Source organism: Rhineura floridana, chromosome 10, assembly GCF_030035675.1.
Source record: "Rhineura floridana isolate rRhiFlo1 chromosome 10, rRhiFlo1.hap2, whole genome shotgun sequence".
Classification (NCBI taxonomy): domain Eukaryota; kingdom Metazoa; phylum Chordata; class Lepidosauria; order Squamata; family Rhineuridae; genus Rhineura; species Rhineura floridana.
The window spans coordinates 58,730,246-58,751,834 of record NC_084489.1 but is presented as its reverse complement, the minus strand read 5'-3'; the positions used below and the strand labels follow the sequence as shown (position 1 = coordinate 58,751,834).

General features: G+C 43.7%; 1 protein-coding gene across 1 annotated transcript; it reads right to left on the bottom strand.

Annotated features, from left to right (window-relative positions):
* Nucleotides 1–5,582: 5,582 nt before the first annotated feature.
* On the bottom strand, nucleotides 5,583–21,100 carry VIM (vimentin). Its single transcript, XM_061587864.1, has 9 exons — nucleotides 20,292–21,100; nucleotides 18,628–18,688; nucleotides 11,342–11,437; nucleotides 11,080–11,241; nucleotides 9,115–9,240; nucleotides 7,806–8,026; nucleotides 7,674–7,717; nucleotides 7,094–7,176; nucleotides 5,583–5,932 (listed from the first exon to the last, which is right to left on the bottom strand). Exons 1-9 carry the CDS (start codon nucleotides 20,843–20,845, stop codon nucleotides 5,894–5,896), a joined length of 1,386 nt encoding a protein of 461 aa, XP_061443848.1. The 5' UTR covers nucleotides 20,846–21,100; the 3' UTR covers nucleotides 5,583–5,893.
* Nucleotides 21,101–21,589: the final 489 nt, after the last annotated feature.

Here is a 21,589-nt window from a genome sequence, read left to right as displayed (position 1 = left end):
ACAGGAGGTCTTGAATGTTTTGTGGATGCAGATCATGCAGGGGAGCTGAGCAGTCGTAAGTCAACCTCTGGCATAGTTGTGATGTGGCACGGGTCATGCATTGACTGGAGCAGCAAGAAACAAAATGTGGTTGCAACATCAAGTGCAGAAGCCGAGTATGTGGCCCTATCACAGGCCTGTAATGAGCTACAATGGTTCGCAATGCTCATGCAGGAGATAGGCATTGATATGCAATTTCCGATTACTGTATATGAAGACAATCAGACCTGCATTAAGATAGCCACATCAGAAGCTCATACCAAGAGAACAAAACATATTAGTGTCAGATACTTTCACGTAAGGGATTGTGTGCAGCAGGGGTTTGTTAACCTGACATTTTGTGACACTAACAACATGGTGGCTGACATAATGACCAAGCCTTTGTGTGAGGAGAAATTTGGCAAACTGGTGACAAGGCTTGGAATGAACCAAAGTGTGAGTGAATAAAGTTTTGAACTGTACTGAGATGTAATTCTGAACTGTACTGAACTGAAAATGTATGATGCAATGTACTGAAATGTATTGCAAGAGGTATTGTAGAAATGTATTACTGTATGAAGATGTATTGTTGAGATTTCTTTGTAATTGACAGACATGATGAGAAAAAGGGGGGCTTGTTGGTGTGAGGCCTAGTAGTTTTCCATCAAGTCTGAAAGTTTTGAAAGTTAAGAGGAGTTATGTCTTTGCCAGTCTGGGAATGGATAGTGAAGGTCGTTGTTATGGTAACCATCAAGATATAGACTGGGAAAGTGCTAACAGAGTCTGTGAGTTGTTTTGTTCTGCTGCATCAAGCCTCTGACGTGAGAGGCTGTCTTACTTTTGCTTTTGAAGAGAAATGTGCTGTAGAGCTAGAGGGGGGGAAGGAAACTGCTGAAAAGCCTTAATGTCTTTGAATAAAGACTCTTAACATTCTCTAATGCTCTGAAGAAGTTTCTTGCTCAACTTAACTCCAACGTAATGTATGCTGTTTCACGCAACAACGCACACACGCCAACAGGAAGTGCCCAGCGAACTCGTTACAGCGGGATTCTGAAGGTTCTATAATATCCTGAGGGCTAGAATGTAAAAGCCCTCGGACAATTTTAAAGAGCTCCACTGGGCGGTTTAGAGATGATTTAATAGTGGCAGCAAAGTATCGCTTTTTCGCTGCCCTCACCGCTTCTGTATACAACTTAGTGGAGGCACTTACCAAGGCATGGTTGCATCCGTCAGGAGTACGTCTCCATCTGCACTCAAGCCTTCTCCTCTCTTGCTTCATCGCTCTCAGCTCCGGGGTATACCACGGGGCTGCATGAGCTCTGCATGGGATAGGGCGCGCAGGAGCGATCATGTCCACGGCCCGGGTCATTTCCGTATTCCACAGTTCGACCAGGGCTTCGACAGGAGCGCCTGTCTTATCAGCCGGAAAATCCCCCAGAGCCCTTTGGAAACCCAAAGGATCCATTAGTCTCCGAGGTCGGACCAGCTTAATAGGTCCTCCACCCTTGCGGAGGGAAAGGGTCGCTGTAAGCCTAAACTTCACCAAGTGGTGATCTGTCCATGACAATGGGGTCGATAAAAAACTCCCCACCTCCAGATCACCATCTCCATCTCCAGTGGCAAAGATCAAATCAAGAGTGTGCCCCGACACATGCATTGGGCCAGTGGCAAATTGAGACAGCCCCATGGTTGTCATGGAGGCCATGAAGTCCTGAGCCGCCCCAGATAAAGCAGCCTCGGCATGAATGTTGAAGTCTCCCAGTACTAATAGTCTGGGGGACTGCAACAGTACCTCCGAGACTACCTCTGACAGCTCAGTTAGGGAAGCTGTTGGGCAGCAGGGTGGACGGTACACCAACAAAATTCCCAGTCTGTCTCTTTGACCCAGCACAAGGTGGAGGCATTCCAAGCCAGTCGTCACCTGGACAGGGTGCTTGATGAGCGAGAGAGAACTCCTATGGGCCACAGCCACCCCACCTCCCCGACCCTCGGATCTACCACAGTGCTGAACCGTATACCCAGGTGGGCAGAGCTGGGAAAGAGTAACTCCTCCCTGATCACCCACCCAGGTCTCGGTTATGCATGCCAGGTCGGCCCCCTCATCAACAATTAAGTCGTGGACGAGGGAGATCTTATTATGTACCGACCTGGCATTTAGAAGCAGCACTTGGAGATCCGAGAGCTGGCTGATAGGACAACCAACAGTCCTGCGGGTGTGAGAAGGACCGGAACAAGGTACAGACACAACTTGTCTGGGACGAGTTCCCCTTACCTGGCATGTTCTTCTCATGGTATCTGCAGGAAGCCCTCACCTGCAGAATGCAGTGATCAACTGGGTATATAAGGGGTAAGACAAGCTTTGAGGTATCCTGGTCCCAAGTATACCAAAACCAGAACCTCAACCGTGGTCCAGTAGCTAATGGGCAGATACTTTTTTCAAGGGATGAGTGGTGGTACCTCATTTGTTTACCCCTCCCCCAAAAAGAAAGAAGCACTAACAATAACCAAGCAACAGGAAGTAGTAACTTTTTGTTCTCATACTGTTCAAACACAAAGGAGAGATTTAAAATCTGGAAAAGCCCTATATCAACTGCCCACCTGTTCCCAATCTATCATTAAAATCTTTTCTTCCAAAATAAACCAACACTGGGTATTTATCATTTTAAAAAAACCTGCTCACTCTGGCTCTCAGACTAGGGTGAGCCACATGATCATCCATCAAATGATTATATTATTTTACAGTACTAACACTACTGGAGGCATAACGTTTTGCGAGACGAACTAGCAATTGTCCCTGCAGTACCAAAGTCTGTTGGGAGGGGATGAAGGGGGTCTCTGCTAGTCATGCAGGCACCACCATGGCCACCTGGGAAATAATGTGCTCCACAGACAAATCAGCTGTGAGAAAAACAAGTGCTCAGCTGCAAGAACAAATTAACAAAAGCTGAACCAGCCTTGAAAGCTGCACATTTGTGAATTTGCTTTACTTGTCCCTGTTAAACAAGTACATCAAATGACTGGCTCCAAGTTTGAACAATATTTCTCCTTTGAAATAGAGATAACGAAATCTATGGGAAGACTGGCAATCTGTCTTGTATATACACTCCCCAGAGTATATACAAAGGGTGCACATTGGTTCTGTATTTATCCCAAATAACAAGGCAAATTGGGGCAATTTTGGGTGGACTCTCACTTTCTCAAATCAAATTGTGCTGCTAACAAGGGATGTGGAGGGAATCAGGAAGACCCCCAACCTTCAGAGTAGCTCCGTTGCCTCAGTTTTCCCAAAAAATGAAATACAAACCCTTCTCCCTCACTCACTTTTGTGAAAAACAGAAGTGCTTCTTGAGTGTTGACTAGGGGAAGGCCCAGCACTCAAGAAGGAAGAGAGTGTAGAGGTGTGCAAGTGGGAAGAACTTTCATTTTGACAGACGAGTCTAGCTTTTAATGACAGTGAATTATTTCTCCAGTGTGCTCCAATCACACTGATTTGAGAAAGGGGCTGTTGACATAACACATATTGGTCATCATTCTCCTGTGAATTCTGAATAAGCAGTGGAGTTATATTACTGTGGTGGCGTGGTTCTTTCCTACTTGTTCTTTTTTCCTAACTATTAAAAATCATAGCCCTATTTTTAATTCAGAGGGTATGTTCAGGAAGGGGGACCTGCTAACATCCCTAATTCTATTTCTATCTCAGTTGTCCCCCCCCAAAACATTTTAAATTGGGGTGGGAAACCTTTCAAAATCCAGCTACTGCTAAACTACAGCTCTCATACGTCTCCGCTAACAAGGCCAGTGATCATGGATGATTGAAGTTACAGTAGCACAACTTCTGGGGTGCCACAGACGCACCACCTGACTTAAATGCTTCCAATTCAGAACTGGGTACGAACTAGCAATCCTACCTTTACTAACATTATCTGAATAACCAGGGCAGCAAATAGAAATTAGGCACAGAAGCAGTTCAGTTCTAGTGCAGGTGTGGGAAATCTTTTGGCTTCCAGCTGTTGCTGAACTACCACCATCCTTAGCCACTGGCTGTGTGTGCTGGGAGTTGCAGTTCAGCAATATCTGGAGGACCAAAGGTTCTCCATACTCGTTCTAGTGCTGGAGGTGCATAAATTGGCAAGAAATTACTGCAGAGGGAAGGAGGGCCTTACTGGCTTTCACTTCTTTTCAACGACGGCTGAATGAGTACATCCAAGTAGCAGAGAAAGCATATTTCTAAAAAGAGAATTACCAAATAATTGGTGTCCCATCCCTTTATTAGGGGACAGGCATCATTCAACAGATGATCGCACAACTTCATCAAGCACATTTCAAATTGCAACTAGTGATACCAAAACTTCAGAATTGGGGAGATCCTAAGCCCCCTCTCAATCCCTGGCTTATAACCAAAAGCTCAATATGAGGGCTGTGACAATGGCAAGGCCTCTATGCCTTCATCTAGAATAGCATCGTGGCATTATTTCAGGCATCCTGCAAAAAGTAGGTTCCAGGGCAGATGACATCCATGCTAAGAACTCAGAACATAAGGTTGTATCTAACAGTCTTTGCATTAGCCCACCCACCCACAAATATGTTTTGGTCTCCTCCCCAAACCTTCCAGAGCAGATTCTGGGAGACACACAGGCAGAGGAAGTTCAGGTGCACAGGTAGAAGTTCTTGTATTAATAGGACAACACTGTTGGGACAGAACCCAACTTCCATCTCCCAGGTTGCCTGGGACCCAGCTGTTTCACCATTCCTGCCACAAGAGGTATAGAGGCCTCCCAAAGCAGCTGCCCATTAGCCATCTCCAAGGGCACCACTGTCAGGCAAGTTTGGGGACAATGGAAGGTCCTCTGATCGCATTTCAGGAACCATAATGGGATCCGGAACACCCTCAGAGCAGTGGAAAAAATGAACTTTCCAACTTTTAGAAAGGACTACCTTAGTGTCAAGCTCAGCCCATTACAAACTGAGCTGAAGGGAGCATGCATCTTGGTTGCTAATAGCAACTGGCCACAAAGATGGCATAACTCCATAGTAAGCACCAGGTTTGCATACAAAAGGCCCCAGGTTCACTCCTCTGAAGCTCCAGGTAAGGCTATTCAAGGCTGCTGTCTAAAACCTTGAAGAACCACTGCCAGTCAGCACTGAGTAGGGAGTGGGGAACCTGTCGCTCTGCAAATGTGTCCAGGGCTAATGAGAGTTAGAGTCAAACACAGCGAGAAACACAAGTTCCCTGTCCGTACTGACCTAGACTGACCAGTGGCCTGACTATATAAAGTAGCTTCTTCTAGAGGAAACTCTTTTCCCTATTTTTTTTTTAAAAAATCGGTATTGGGTGCTAGAAAAAATAGTTATCAGCACACTACCGAGGTTTCTCCTCTCAGTCCTTATGGAGTGTATGGTTATTGCAAAAAACTCTTCTTGACAGGCAACAAGTTTCCAGCAGCAAATGTGTGCTTATATAGGTGTGTGTTTAAATCACAGCAGCATTTCTTGCCACTCCTACAAGGCAAGTAGATTCACAATTGTTGCTAAAGCTTTGCCGCAAATTAAGAACACATTAGAAAGCCATTGCCCAAATGTTTATTGAAGCAGTGAGAGGTTGCTCATACTGTGCTGAAAAAGCAGTTTTATTCAATTCAGAAACTTAAAAAACAGTATTGCAGGCACAAGATATTGCTATCTGAACTAGACTCCATTTTTGTAAGCTCTTCTAAGCCCTCAAGAGAGTCAATTTTGCATGATCTAAGACCTATTTCTTCTAGCATAACCACCTTGCGCTCTTGGAAAAAACTGCAGAAAGGCACTTGAAAAGCTCTTTTTTTAGTTTCGCTGGTAAGGGTTCGTTTCGGCACAAGGAAGATGTGCTGTGCTCTCTTCACTCCAGGTCATCATGATGAGAAGTTTCATTGATCACCTATTAAGACAAGTACCATAAAGCATCAGAATGGTAGTTAATTGTCAGCTGATCTGAACATCTAAACTTCTCACAGGCAAGTTTAACTGCCTTTCGAAATATTTTCCCACTTTTGACTAATGGATACTAGAAGTCTCACATGAACACCCTATTTGGCTTGCCGCATGGGCAGCAAAGGGGAGGTGCAACTCACTGGGTGGGTGCAACACTCCACCTCAACCCACTAACCCTGCCTGCCCTGAACTCAAAGCATACCAAGCACACCCAGAAAGTTTTCCCTGCTTTCCACCACCTGCTCTAGACTTCTCTCTTGTGAGCCAAGTGTGTGTGGGTGGGTGGGTGGGAGGGAAGGGTTTAAGGCAAGGCAACTCTGAATTTAGAGACAGCTGGTTTTTGGTCATCACACTCTTAAACCTGCCCAAGGCATTCGCCAAATGGTCCATCAGAGCCGTCCTTGGAATTGCTACACTATACAGGCATAACATCCAATGTGGAATTTCTTCACATGGTGGGCAAAGCTTTGAACTGAGCCTGCAGTCTGAACAAGGCTCAGAAATGAGAGCAGGAAAAGCTTAAGAATGGCTTTTGGGTCAGTTTCTTACTTAACTTGGACCTCTTGTACAACTGTACCCTACTACAGTTTTTATGCCATATCACGCATCCCACCCCTACAACTGCAAACCCAAGATGTTGATTCTTAGTAAAGCTTACATTTGGAGCTAAACAGACACTCAACTTTCATTACGTATCCAGGGCATAAGATGCATCTAGGTTGATAATTTAGATGTGTGTGCGTGTGTGCAGACTGAATTACAGGCACAGTCTAGAAGAGGGAAGAGGCAACCGACATAATATATTCTTCCAAAAAACTATGGCCATTATCATAACCGTTGGAACGCCAGAATATTCCTCTTCTGGGTCCCGATAGGTTGTGGCTAGTAAGGATTTTCATCTTGGGCAAGATCTGTGTAGATGGTCATGGAAACATGTAGGGGCTCTACACAGAATGCAGGCAATTGGCTAATGTGGTAAAGTAATGTGTTCCTAAGTTAAGCAGACACATTCCTAGGAGATCTATTTAACAGCATATATGTAATATGCATGTGCGTATGTATGTACACACACATGCACCCCTCATCGATAAGTGTCAACGGCACTCACTTGTCCATCCCTAGTTTCAACAGTCTTGATAAGGAGTGTTCTCTTTGAGTGGGTGTCCACTGGGATAGACTCAAGGTTTGTTTCTGTAGAGAGAATGGCATTGTTAGAACTCTATAGAGAAAGCTCACTCATGTCAGAAAGATACTATAGCAGTGCTGATATTGCTTCCATGCCTGGGTCACATGTTATGCAAACAACTACAATACTGGGTTTTTTAAAGGCACTCTGACCCATAGAACAAAGTCAGAAAACGCAAAATGCAAGTCAACCCTTCAGCAGCGCCATCCACTACCTCTCTGTCCAAAAGCAGGACAATCCACCACCCAAAGGTACACTGCAATGACACTTGCCTGTTCACAAATTCTAGCCCCAGAACACCTATTTGATACAAGGCAGGCATCATCACAACAATTTGGGAGTGCATCAATTTCTGCTAAGTCCAAATTATTTATATGGATCAAAAGCCTACATAATGAGATCTCCTAATGTCAGGTTAAACCCAAATGTTAGTACTTTTTACGTGAGAATTGTCAACACTCCAAGGAGATACAGTTTTCAGGTACAGGTGGCAGCTACTTACCTCTTAGGTTCAGGGAAGCAAAAGTTGGAATAGGCATTGTAATTCTGAAAAAAAGAAGGGAAAACTTGTATTTAGATAAGGTGATTATGATTGTTTTCAGATGTGTTTGCTATGGGTCTATGCCTCTAGTACCTGCTCTCTTCTCCCTCCAGCAGTTTCCTGTAAGTGGCAATCTCCATATCAAGAGCTATCTTTACATTCAGCAGGTCTTGGTACTCGCGAAGATGGCGAGCCATTTCTTCCTTCATGTTTTGAATATCATCCTGGAGGCGGACAATAGTGTCTTGGTAGTTAGCAGCTTCAAGATTAAAGTTATCCTCCAACTCACGCATCTGGCGTTCCAGGGATTCATTCTGTAGAGATTTTACAAAGTACACATTGAAGTGTCAAGCGGTAACGTTCAGATAAACGCTGCTGTATACAAGTAAAATTGTCAAATCAGTGGGCTGTATCCAGCTAAGATATACTCTAAAGAGACCCACTAAGTTAATGGACCCAAGTTAGTAATGTCTATTCACTTCAATGAGTTTGCAGCAAGTAGGTCTAACACTGGATGCAACTCATTGGCTTAAAGCATATTTTGCAAGAGTAATATTTAAGCAAAGTTTCCAAATATATTTCAATGGAAGGACCACAGATCAGCATTAGACCACATGCTTTGCATAAAAAGGGTCCTAATATCAATCCCTGGCATCTCCTAACTGGGCTGTGAAAGATCTCTACCTCAAACCCTGGGGAGCTGCTGCTAGTCATTACAGAAAAGGGATGGGAAACCTGTGGCCCTCCAGATGTTGGACTACAACACCCATCATCCCTGACCACTGGCCATGCTGGCTGGGGCTGATGGGAATTGAAATCCAACAATATCTGAAAGGCCACTGGTCACCCATTCTTGGTGTAGACAATCCTGAGCTAGATGGACTGACTCTGACTCATCTGACTCTGGATTAAGGCAGCTTTTTATGTTCCCAGCTGTAAAAATGGAAGACTGTGGGCTCTTTCACGCATTACAAATAGTGATGTGAGAGAAGTGTGTGATGCTTCCAATGTGCCCAGAGGCTCAAGATCACATTAATTTCATACATTATATAGGGACCATAACTCAATGGCCAAGCACATGCATAACAAGGTTCTAGGTTCTATCTCTAGAACTTCCTGTTAAAAGAGTTTTAGGGTAGCCAAAGATCTTGGATCTGAGTTTTAGGCTATCCTGAGAACAGAGTCAGAAAGGACTAAATGAATCACAGACCCAACCACGTGCAAAGCAGCTTTAATATAGCACATCAACATTTTTTTAAAAAAAATCTATTTTACAAATACTTCCCAATTTTTGTGTTATTTTGCAAGAGCAAATGAGTAATACAGACCTACAACTACCTTTTTTCTTTCAAAAAAACAGATCAGCCAAAGCTTTCTCCTTCAAGTGGCATCTTTCACTTACAGTTCCTTTAAGTGCATCCACTTCACAGGTGAGAGACTGAATTTGCCTGCGATACTCAGATGCTTCTTGTTTGGCCTGGCGCAGGGCATCATTGTTTCTGGAGGCTGCTTCAGACATATCTGCAAACTAAAACCGCACAAGGTTAAGATGCGTGTCAAAAGGAAAAGAGCTGTCAACCCTAAGATGCATCATATGAAGAACTGGGAATGTTAAAATCTAATACAAAATATATTATTATTGATGTGCAGAACTCAGTTGCAGATCCATACCTTACAGGAAACTTTTGATGGACTAGGCTCCCAGATACTAGGTACACCTATCTTTAGATCTTCCTGAGGCCCTTCTCCAGGTCCCCACTCTGAGAGAGGGTTGGACGATGGTGTCAAGGGAGAGGGCCTTTTCAGTTGTGGCTCCTCATCTGTGGAATGAGCTCCCCAGTGAGGTCCACCTGGCACCTTCATTGACATCTTTTTGGCTCCTGGTAAAGACATACCTTTTCTCCCAGGCATTTGATAGATTGAGGGGATGTTTTGTTTTAATATGCTGCCAAACCTTTCTTCCTGGGGTGTGTGTGTGATTGCTATTGTTTTGTTGTTGTTTATTGTTACATTTTTATAGTGTTTTTTTTTTGTTTTAACATTGTGTAAGTCGCTTGGGGACCTTTGTGTATCAAGTGACTAACAAATCTATCATCATCATCATTATTATTATTATTAATAATCTTGTATGTTTTAACTAGCTTGTTTCAAGATTGCAACCTGACCTTCTGGTATATTTGTCTGCAGGACATTTGTTTACAGTGCAGTGATGTCTCCATAGAATTCCAACTGCTTTTAACATAACCAAACCCATCTGCAGCTTACCAGATGCTCCTTAGCAACAGTGCACACAACTTTTTTTAAAAACATGTTACTGCCCTGTAAACTCTTCCTTTAGGACAGGGCAAGATACAAAAGAGCAAAGTAACCTGTCACAGTGCAACAGAGCAAACAAAAGTTTAATGTGCAGTCTGCCTTTTAGTTTTATAAGGAATGTATTCTTCATCTTTCCATGCTGTCCATCTGTTTTCCCATTATTCTCTAGCAGTCTATAGGCAAACAATCTCCATTTCTCAAGGAACACCGGGTACAGTTCTTATTTTCTTTATTTTAAATACTGAAAATATTGAACAAAATGTATATACCACTCAACAGAAAACCTCTAAGTGCTTTACAAAAAATATTAATTAGAAATACCAATAAAGGAAACATTAAACACAAGTTGATATCTTTACAAAATCAAAATATCAGTAAAATCAGCAAATTAAAAATAATAAAACACACATTAAAATTACATGTTAAAATTACATGCCAGGTAGACTTGGTGAAACAAAAAAATTATGTGCCGCCCTTCACCAAATCTGGTTCCAGGGTGATTTTCAACATTTTGTGTGCAGTTATTTTGGGACTACAAGGTATTTCTTAACTGTATCTGGTTATTTGGGAGGTGGAGTGGAGGGAGTATGCAACTTATGTGGCACAAGCTGATTGTGGTTTGCAAGTGCTCCCTCTTACAATTGAGAACGAAATGCTTTCACTACTCATTGTAATTTACTTTTAATGAATTGTTTCTGAATTGCCTTATATTTGACAAATTGTTTAACTTAAAGATTAAGCCACCCTAGAGCATCTCTTTTGAGACAGAAAAGGAGGCGGCATAGATCTCCTACAAACATGCAAGCTTAACTTTTTCAAAATTACAGCTACAGCATCCTGCAGTTTTAAGGCAGTACTAAGGCCTACTGTAAATTCATAATAGTTCGCAGGCCTTCATGTTCAGACAACCAACTTTAGATCCATGCATCAAAGTGATAAAATGTGTAATACAATTGCTGAACTAACGGCTATTTTCTTCTACTGAAGATGCATAAAGAAATCATGTAATTGAAACACAACACAGGAGGGGTTAGGTAGGCCATTTACTTACTTTAGATTTGTACCACTCTTCAGCTTCCTGAAGGTTCTTAGCAGCAACACTTTCGTACTGTTGACGCACATCACGCAAGGCAGCAGTGAGATCAGGCTTAGCAACATCCATGTCAATCTGGATATGTTGTTCCTGGATTTGGGCCTGCAGCTCACGGATTTCCTTCAAGAAAAAAAGACGCGCATTCCAGATGTTGCATTCATCAATGCTACTGATTTCCCCGTGTATCCACACTGAAAAAATGACTGAGTTCAAAGCTTACCTCATCATAAAGCTTCCTCAAGAAAACAATCTCTTCTTGCAGAGATTCAACTTTGCGTTCAAGATCCAGACGGGCCAAGGAGGCATTGTCAACATCCTGAGGGAGGAGAGGAAAAAAGGCCTCAGTTACATTCCTAAGCCAACTGGGAACATGTTGAAGTGTGGGGAGAAAATGCCTGCAATGAACTACCGTCTAATGAGTGGCCAGATTCCATTTCCTCTAACACAATGTTCAATGATCGGGGTGGGGCTTGACATTTTTCCATGGAAAATGGTCTGAAGTAGACAATCTGAGAAGTTTCCACCATCTTATTTTGCAGCACATGATTTTCAATGTTTAGAAACATTGTTCTATAATATTAATAACCTAATTAATGAAGTCTAATCTAAAATCAATGCTGTAATACCTTTTTTCTACGTGACTATCCCCAAAAAGTTTGCACAGCTCTTGAAACAAGCTTAGAAAGCTATGACAACAGCTCTTAGTACCCTTCATTTTTTTTTCTTGATCTAAAAAGGTATGCTATTGAGCTGTCATGTCTTAAACATTCCATTATCAATAATTTCCAAGTAAAGCTTTGAATATAACATTTTTAAAAACCCGAGTATACTGTATTGAACTTCCCCACTCTAATTCAGTTCAACTACTTTAGACTCGCCCTAAGTCGTAATCGACTTGAAGGCATATAACAACAAACTTTAGGCTACTGGGGTGTGTGTGTGTGTGTGTGTGTGTGTGTGTGTGTGTGCGCACGCATTTGAAATAAACATGACATACTTTTTTTGCTTATTGAATACAAGTCAAGAAACATGCTGAATCAATATAGGGTTGTAGAAATTTTCTAGATTTTTTTTCTGGAAAGCCAATGCCACTGGGTGTAAGTGATGCCAACTTAGGCTAAACACATTTGATAATCAGAAAAAGGGTTAGTCTAGATAGCACATACTTGCTGTTTCACATGAAATGAAAGGTATGGCATCTTTTTATGTGTTTAAAGTCATCTATTCACACACCATATTCATGCATAATTAAATGCATAGAAGTACTTTAGGGACTCAGAATATTGTCAGTTAGGTTAGCCGATGCCTCGATGCAACTAAAAAAAAGCTACTGAGGAATGCCGATTGATTTTATCACTACATTCCATTTAAGACAGCAAGTTTGTTGCTCATAAAATACAGTTGGCTTCATTTAATACTCCAGACAAGGGCAGATTATCCAGACTGGAGAAGGACTGCAAAATGCAACAGGGCACAGCCACAACAGAGGCACAGATAATGTTGAGCATATTTGGCAACCAGCATGAAAAGGAGATTAGAGCTAACCTCAGAAGCTACTTTTGTTTTCTGTGCACTGTGCAAAACTGCCAGTTGTTTCACACAGGAACTGAGCAGTGCAGTTTTAGAAATCTAATTTCATGCCTAAAAGCTCACTGCTTATTCTGGATAAACCAATGGCAAGAATTCATATCCTCCTCTCAAGGCACCTGTTCAAAGTCTAGTTCAAAAATGTTCATGTTTAAAACTAATCCAGACTGCTCCTCCTGCATCTAACATTTGTAGCCAAATCTCTCTTCAAAACTTTGCATGGTTTTACAAACTTTGCAGATCACCACCACTAGGCAGAGAGGGGGGGGGAGGGAGGTGCATCTCAAAAAGAGCATTTTGGGATGTCACAAAAGGGCAAGCAAACTATTATATAATTTTATTATTGTGTTTTTACTGTTTGGAAGAGGAGAGGTGCTTATGGGGTTTTCTGCCTCAGGTGCTAAAGTAGGAGGTGAAAACATGATGCCCTCCAGATGCTGTTGGACTCCCAGGTCCCATCAGCCCCAGCCATCATGGCCAGTTGTCAGGGATGATGGGAGTTGTAGTCCAATAACACCTGGACAGCGCCAGAGTGGCTACCCCTGTGCTAAAGTAACTTGGCTGGCCTTAGGTACTACGCATCTTGATTTTTGGTGGGGGAGAGAAACACAACCTCAAGCAGCAAGATGTATTGATCCAGTCATGGCTAGCACTAAAAAAAACCTTAACCGGCTTATCCTGTGCCCTTAAGCAAGCATCCTCACATGCAACTGTAACTTTACAGCAATATTGTAACTGTAACCAAGCACTCTTGCAGCTTGGCTTGATCTGACAATCTGGGCTTGAAGTGCAAAGGAAGGAGCTTCTTTTACTCCAACAAGCAACAGGTGTAGGCTCTCTTATCAGTGCAATGTGATTATGGGGAAAGCTGCACCTGTGGAAGAAAACAGCAAACAGAAGCAATGAAGGGACTGAAGAGCCCTGTTCATGCATAATAGGGCATAATCATGTAAGCTGTGGGAACAGGCCACAGTTTTAGCCCCAGCATTGCATCATCTCCTTTATGTCCACACAGCTGCCTGCAGAAGAAAGCCTCGCCTGTGAGCGCCTGCTTGCAAGCTGGACACCTAGTTCTCTAGGTGGAGCTCCTACTCAGGAACTCACACAACGGGCTTCCTTCTACAGATGCAGTTGTTGAAGAAAGAGGACATGATGGTGGGGGTGGTGCTAAAAGCACAGCCTCAGTCCATAATCTGCATCATTATGCCCTACTCACCCCAGAGGGCTAAGATCTTAATGACCTATAACAAGTGTGGGAAGCCTTTGGTCCTCCAGATGTTGCTGAACTACAACTCCCATCATCCCTCACCATTGGCCATGCTTGCTGGGACTTATGGGATCTGCAGTTCAGCAACACTTGGAGGCCCAAAGGTTCACTATGCCCAGTATATAAAGAGATGCACTGTATTGAAACAGGCTGTTGGGTCAAGAGATGATGCTGGTTAGGAATAAAGCATGAACAAGTTGCAGAAAGTTAATATTTTACGTTTGAAGAAGCTGGGGGTTGGGGAGCCCTGTCCCTCCAGATGCTGCTGGACTACAGCTCCCATCATAGCAGATGATTGGCTAATATGGCTGGGGCTGATGGGAGTCCCACATCTGGAGGGGCCACAAGTTCCCCCATCTGCCCATTTATGGAGTCTTGGAACATTAGATAAGGTAAACTTCCCTTCCAGCTGCAGGGATTTAACATGGTATCGCACATTTACCTTTCCAGCGTTTCAGCAGAGGTGAACAAAGCTTATCCCCTTAAGCCCTTTTCAATAGGACACATCATCTCTTTCAAGTCTACAGACTTCAAAGACACTTAGCAGCCCACAATGCATACTTTTAGCTACTTCATTTTGAGCCATTAAATTAGGGGTGGGGGTGGGGAAAGCTTCACTTGCAAATACATCTCATATACTGACATTCAGTTAATTACAGCCTGAAATCTCCTGTTTGGGAGGTCACCATCACATTTTGAACTAATACTAAATTACAGCCTGTAGAGGTATTTGGCAACTTCACTGCTGCTCAGACTTGTAGCAATGAGATTAACTGGATGCATACACCAGTTCCTCCATAGCCCCCATTTGTCAATCTTGCAGACAACTGTCAAATACTCCTTGAGATTCCTCCTCTACGGAAAGACAAGTTGTGTTGGGCACAAAAATAAATTGGTTCTCAATACCCGAGGAGGAACTGTGTTATCCAGCCTCTCCCATAAGCAAGGTTGGAGACTCCAGAAGTCATTTAGCGATTATATCACGGACCAGCCTGAGAATGATATATCAAACTATTCTAGTGACCTCCAGCAGATGCCCAAGACCTTATTAATTTAAGATACCATGTACTGAACCTAGGCCCTTCTATTTGCACAGCACATGATTTACCACTGACCTAGGACCCTCCTCTCCTGAAAGTCAGAGTCGCTCAAAATGCCGGAACAAAATGATTTTTATTTCACTTCTGTACAACACCGGTTTCTCTTCCCTCTAGCAAGACATCTTAAGCTTACGTAGAGCTGAGTGGCAGTTTTTGGTAGCTAGCTAGGAAGGGAGTGGTGGTGAGGGAATCACCCTAGGGGCTTCCAATAGCCGACTCTTTGCTTAACATATTTAGATTGGCACATGTTAAGACAGACTTAATGATTTTAAGCATTTCATGACTCCTAAATAGTTCTGTTCCAAGGTCATGCTTTTCTCCCACAAGTGTCTAAGTTATACAATGTTGTTGTAGCAAATTCTAAGTCTTGCCAGCAAAACCCATAAGAATGCTACATTAATGCAGCATCCTACAAGGTAACGATCTTAATTTTACCAGATGAGAAAATGCACCAGAAGTTCATTTTACTACATCACCCGCGTGATCATCCAATCATCTCTTATGTTCTTCCATGTGTTCAAGAACCCTGGAACATTGCCAGCGTGCTTTCAGTTTACAGTGCAGCACAGATAAAACTAAAAATACTACTAAGGTGTGAAGTCTGGGTTAAATAATCCTTGACCAGCATTCCACACTGTTAGATTCACCAGGAAAGAAGGTCTAACGCTGCTGTGTATTGTTCCCTATATTTTTAGCTCTCCCTGTCAATTGGCTCATGCAGGGTGGACCAAGAGTCAGAGCAAACAAGGGGTGTACATCACTGAGGCTTACAATATTCAGTAATCTTTTTGGCCCAAGTGGAAGTCCTCACTGTGGGAACCACAAAAAAGCATCCGGGACAGCTGCCCTTCTCCTCAGATTCCTCACGCTTGGAAGAAGCCAGCCATGCAAATGGAACTACTGGGCCAGCCCTATAGTGGCTTTATACAACTATATAGACTGAAGCCACATCAGTAATAAAAATCGCCAAATGGTGTATCTAGGCTCAATCTTACAGTCACCTTGGGGGCTTCAAAACAATAACAGCAGAAGGTAAGTCTGCTAGCCACGTGTCCTGTTCATGGCATATACCCAGCTAGCTCGTCTTTATTTCACCTTCCTCTTCCATTGCTGAAAGTCTCAAACCAGAATCCTAAGGCTACTCTAAAGTAATTCCCATGGAATTCAATGGGCTTACTCCCAGGTTGTGTACAGGACTGTAGGCTCTGGAAGTTTCATCCACAAATAGCAAGAATCTGCTTCAAAAATTGAAAAAAATATAATCGGCATAGTTGCACAAGTTTTGACTTTAAGTTATCAAAAAACGCAACTCATTTCATAGATCTTGCCCTAACTCATAGACTTTCCTTGACCTATTGATTGATTGCACGGCATGGGGCCACAATACCTGATGGAACGTCTCTCCCGATACGAACCTACCCGTACACTCTACTCAACATCGAAGGCCCTTCTCCAGGTGCCTACTCAGAGAGAAGCCCGGCAGGTGACAACAAGAAAAAGGGCCTTCTCAGTGGCAACCCCCGAACTATGGAATATTCTTCCTGATGAGGTACGCCTGGCACCAACATTACTATCTTTTCGGTGCCAGGTAAAAACCTTCCTCTTCTCCCAGGCATTTTAGTTTTAGTTTTTTAGCTTTTTAGCATTTTAGTATTTTGTATTTCAGCTTTTAATATTTAATATGCATTTGTATGTTTATACATATGCTTTAATTTTTGATATCATTAATGTATGTTTAAATTGTTTGATATGTGGTTTTAATTGTATATCAGATGTTTTATTTGTTGTGAACCGCCCAGGGAGCTTCGGCTATGGGGCGGTATATAAATTGAATAAATAAATAAATAAATAAATATTGATATTATTTTGCTTAAAAAGATCAGTTTCTATCTCATGTTCTCCTTAAAATCAAAACAGTCTTGGAGTTTTTAAATGAAAAATTAAGTCAACCAATGCAGAATGTAATGCATGCTGACAAGCTTTATTTTCATAACCAAGCAGAAGTGGCTAACATTTAAAGGTTTTATTCTTTATTTTTTGCTGCTCCTCTAACAAAGGAAGTCCACTTCAAATGACCAATGAAGAGACAACCCTTTATAGCATTTGTTTCCCTCACAGTCTGGTAGGAATGGAAACAGTGCCTGACCCATTAAAGATTCGGTCTTAAATTAACATCCGTACTGGTTTCAGGTTAGTCTACATGTCAGCAATATAATCAACACCCACTCAGAGACTGGAGCAGAAAAAGTGACCAGTGCTTTTGGGTTACTAATGTGCTTGCATCATTACACATCCAGTAAGAATGCAGCCTGCTATAAGCACCCCCAGGACACAAAGGCTTCTATTATTTCAATCTGCTGCCACCACACTCGCTGCAAGGCCTGCATCGGCATTCCATAGTGAATCCCATAGAAACCATTAATACCTTTCAGCCAAGCAAACAGATGGCTCCCTTTCACCCTTACCAATCAGGAAAAAAAACTGATTCCACAGAGCTTCCCTGTGTAATAGGCTAGGCTTCGATAAAATAGAAACAATACTTGGCCTCTGGAAGGTCTACAAGAACAAACAGATTTCAAACTTATTTATTTATTACATTTATATACCACCCCATAGCCGAAGCTCTCTGGGTGGTTTACAACAACTTTTAAGTCTGTGATGTGCTTGGAAGCGTTACTGTGAAATCCAAGCACTGCTCTGAAAGTTGGATGCGCATCTGGTGTGAACGTGAGCTGAAAGTTCTCAGTTTAAAATGCGTCACAGCCACAAACTCACTAGAGGGCCCTCGGCAAGATGCTACTCCTTCAGTTTCATCATCATCTAAAGTACAGCAATAATGCTGTCCTATCTTTCGGGACTGCTAGAATTATTGAGACTGCATATAAGAAATACTAAATGCCCTATGTAAACGCTGGGTATTAAGAAGCAGCGCTTTGGCATGACAATACCTGAGCTGCCATTTATAAGGATGATGTGTACAGCTCACGGTTAGTCAATGTGGTGCCCTCCAGATGCAAGGCTGCAACTCCCCTCCGCCCCAGCCAGCATGGGCAATGGTCATGGATAATGGGATTTTAAGCCAACATCATCTGGAGGACACGATGTTAGCTACCCCTCCTATAGATCTTCATTGCTACTAATCATGATGCTATGCACTAAGTCCAGGATCAGAGGCAGCATGCATCTGAGTAAAAGTTGCTAGGGAGTTACAAAAGTAGCAGTCCTCCCAAAGGTTTCCAATTAGCCAACATGCAAAAACAGCATGCTGGAATAGGAGGGCCTTTGGTCTCCTCCAGCTGGGCTCTTCTTACGTTCTTAACATTTCAATATTGCTCAAAATATTCAGAAGTATGGCTTTGCTAGAATCCAAACAACACCGAAGTCAAAGAGCTACTAAGGATTTTCATTAGTGGCAACTGACTCAGCACGCTCCCACTATCCATTTTCAACCACCAGGTGGCTTCAAATTCTACTTCTAACTTCTATGTGCTTAGCACTAGAATTTAGCAAACAGTTTAAAAAACTTTTTTTAACAGAAAACCTATTACAAACCTGTCTGAAAGACTGCAGGGTGTTCTCAGCTTCTTCCCTCTGAAGCATCTCATCTTGAAGTCTGGAAAGTTTAAAGGACACATTCAGAGGAGAAAAAAGTCAACCAAGGAAGATTAGATTTGATAGCCAGCCAGCCACACCCATGAGAGAAAGTAAAGTCAAAAGGGGAAAAGAGGGTGGGCAAGCCGGGGAAGTCTTCCAGACAAAAGCACCCAGTTCCTCCTTTTGGGTGGCTCCATTTTCACTGTTGTATGACCAGGCTTGGCACAGATCTGCTTTAACAGCAGCATTAAATCCACCAATAACCCCGTTATAAGCCCCGCCATAAAAAAAAGCTAATTTTGTAAAGTCACATCCTGTTAAAACTTGATGATTTCAAAAAGTTACATCAGCTCTTCAAGCCAGTAATTCAGAATCAGCCCTGATCTAGACATTGAAATTCTGATAGTGACATGGCAAATTATCCGGCATTTGCAACCATGTGAAGTACCAGAGTAAACTGATTTAACAATGGGCACAGCAATAGTGCAACCCTATCTATGTGTGTTTACTCAGAAGTAAGTTCCACCAGTTGTGCAGAATTGCAGACTAACAGCACAGTCCTATAACTGTAGACTGAGTAATACCCACCTAGCTCAACCGGGTTTGTCCCCAAGTAAATTGGTATAAGATTGCAGCCTAAGTAGATTCCATTGAGTTGGGTGGGACTAACAGCCCTATCATCCTATGCACACTTACTTGGGAGTAAGCCACACCCCACTTCTGAATAATCTTAATTCAGAATGCAAGTAATTCTCTTAACTAGGATTCTCTTGGCATTTAAAAAAGTAATAATGGAACTTCGCGTGTTTTGTGCTGCAGAGTGTGAATAACAGATGACCACACAGGTGGATTCTTAAGACAAAGACATTTACTATGATGCCTCCCAGCCAGCATCAAGATTCTTTTTTCACAGGCTCAGGGGTGGAAAAGTTTCATGAACTTTTCTGCATGATGTATCCTTCATGGGATGGCTTCCCAGACTCACCGTGTAAGCGTGTTAATTCTGAATCAACCCACGTGACAAAACTCACAAGCTTTTGAATTAAAGGAATGAATGAACCCTCAAAACATCATATTTCTTGGGACTCGTACATCAACTTTATTCCACGAGGCAGGGGGGAGTGAAACTATCCACTCTTAACAAGGGCTGAAAACTCAAATGAGGAAATGTTAACTTGTCAGTCAAATTGTTCTGCAGATGAGTAAAATATTTTTGCAACAAGGATGCCTCTTAAGATGGGGCCCAACAGCTGCATTTTAAGCATTTTTTAAAAACTTTATACACAAATATGCTGCCCAATTAGCCGGGACAATTTTTCAGTTGATTAGAAGTTTTAAAGTCAATTTAACTCATCAATTGCAACCCTGCTTTTTTTTTTTGCGCACTGGCCCAGAACGACAGCAGCTCGCAGCTGTGGATCACCACCCTAAAAGACAGTTAAAGTGCCACCAACAGAAGGCCCTCTTCCGAGGACAAAAAGGCTCGCGGTACAACCCCAACCCCATAAACGCCTCTACCCACAAGCAACCCTTTAGTTCAGCGGGATTTACTCGGCCCCAGCACCAGAGATGGGTGCGCCTAGCCCTGGAGACCCAAGAGGAAAAGCCCCGTATCCCCTTACTTTTCTCGGAGGCGCATAATGTCGTCGGCCAAATTGTCCCTCTCCACCTCCACGCGGTCCTTGTCATTGGTGAGCTGGTCCACCTGCCGGCGGAGCTCGCGCATTTCCTCCTCGTAGAGGTCGCCCAGGCGAGAGGTGCCTTTGCCTTTGAGCTGCTCCAATTCGGCCAGCAGAATCTTGTTCTGCTGCTCGAGAAAGCGCACCTTGTCGATGTAGCTGGCGAAGCGGTCGTTGAGCTCTTGCAGCTCGGCTTTCTCATTGGTGCGGTTGGCCTTGAACTCAGAGTTGATGGCGTCGGCCAAGGAGAAGTCCACGCCAGCATCGCCTATCAGGCGCATCGGCGGCAGGCTGCTCCGCAGCCGCACCGACTTGGTGGCGTAGATCCCGCCGCTGGGCGCGGAAGAGACCAGGCGGACGCTGCTCGGCCGGATGGCGCTGCCCAGCGAGTAGCGGCTGGAAGACGTGACATAGCGGGTGCTCCCCGAAGTGCTGGGCCGGCTGCCGCCACCGAACATGCGGCGGTAAGAGCTCCGGCTATTAGTCGCGGTACTCATCTTTGTAATCCGAGAGGAGAGCGGTAATCCCAGGGTAGCAGTGACTTCAAGGACTTCAGCTGCTGCGCGCTGCTGGAGGAAGAGGCGGTGGAAAGCGCTTGAGTGAGCCCGGCGCGCCTCTTATACTTCAGTCACGCCCTCCGTCCAACAAAAGCCAATCCCGCGCCGCTTGTCCTGAGGCCGATGGCGCTCTGTAGAGGTCCCCAGGGAAAGGCGGGATGGGCGAGGAAAGAGCGGGCGGGGCCTCTCTTCTGCAAAAAAGAAAAGGAGAAGTAAAAGTTTCTCCAGTTAAAGGAGGAGGGGGAAGCCCATGAGTGATGATTAATGTGGGGAGAGCCACAGTGGTGGGGAAAGAGGGCTGAGGCGCACCCGCGGACTAAACTCCTGAATTGTGCTTGCAGCGAGGTGCGCTGGAGGGTAGGAGGAGAGAGTGGAAACAGATGGAGATTTGGATGCAAGTTGGGGGAGAACACGCGGGGGGGCACAGCAAAGAGGAGGTGGACTTAGTTACAAAAGCTGGAGGGCTCCCAATTAGAAACAGATGTGAAAACGGGGGTGAGGGGTGAGTGCGTGTCTTGGGCGTGAGTTGGAACTGAGTTGGAACTGGGAGGGGGGCCTGGGGCAAACTGGCTGGAGAATACTGGAAGGGGGCGGAGAGAAGGGCGCCGCCCCTCCGCAAAGCCAGGGCTCGAGGAGAGGGAGAGCCGTCCCGTCTCATCTTCCTCAGAGTCTGAGAAGCGAGGA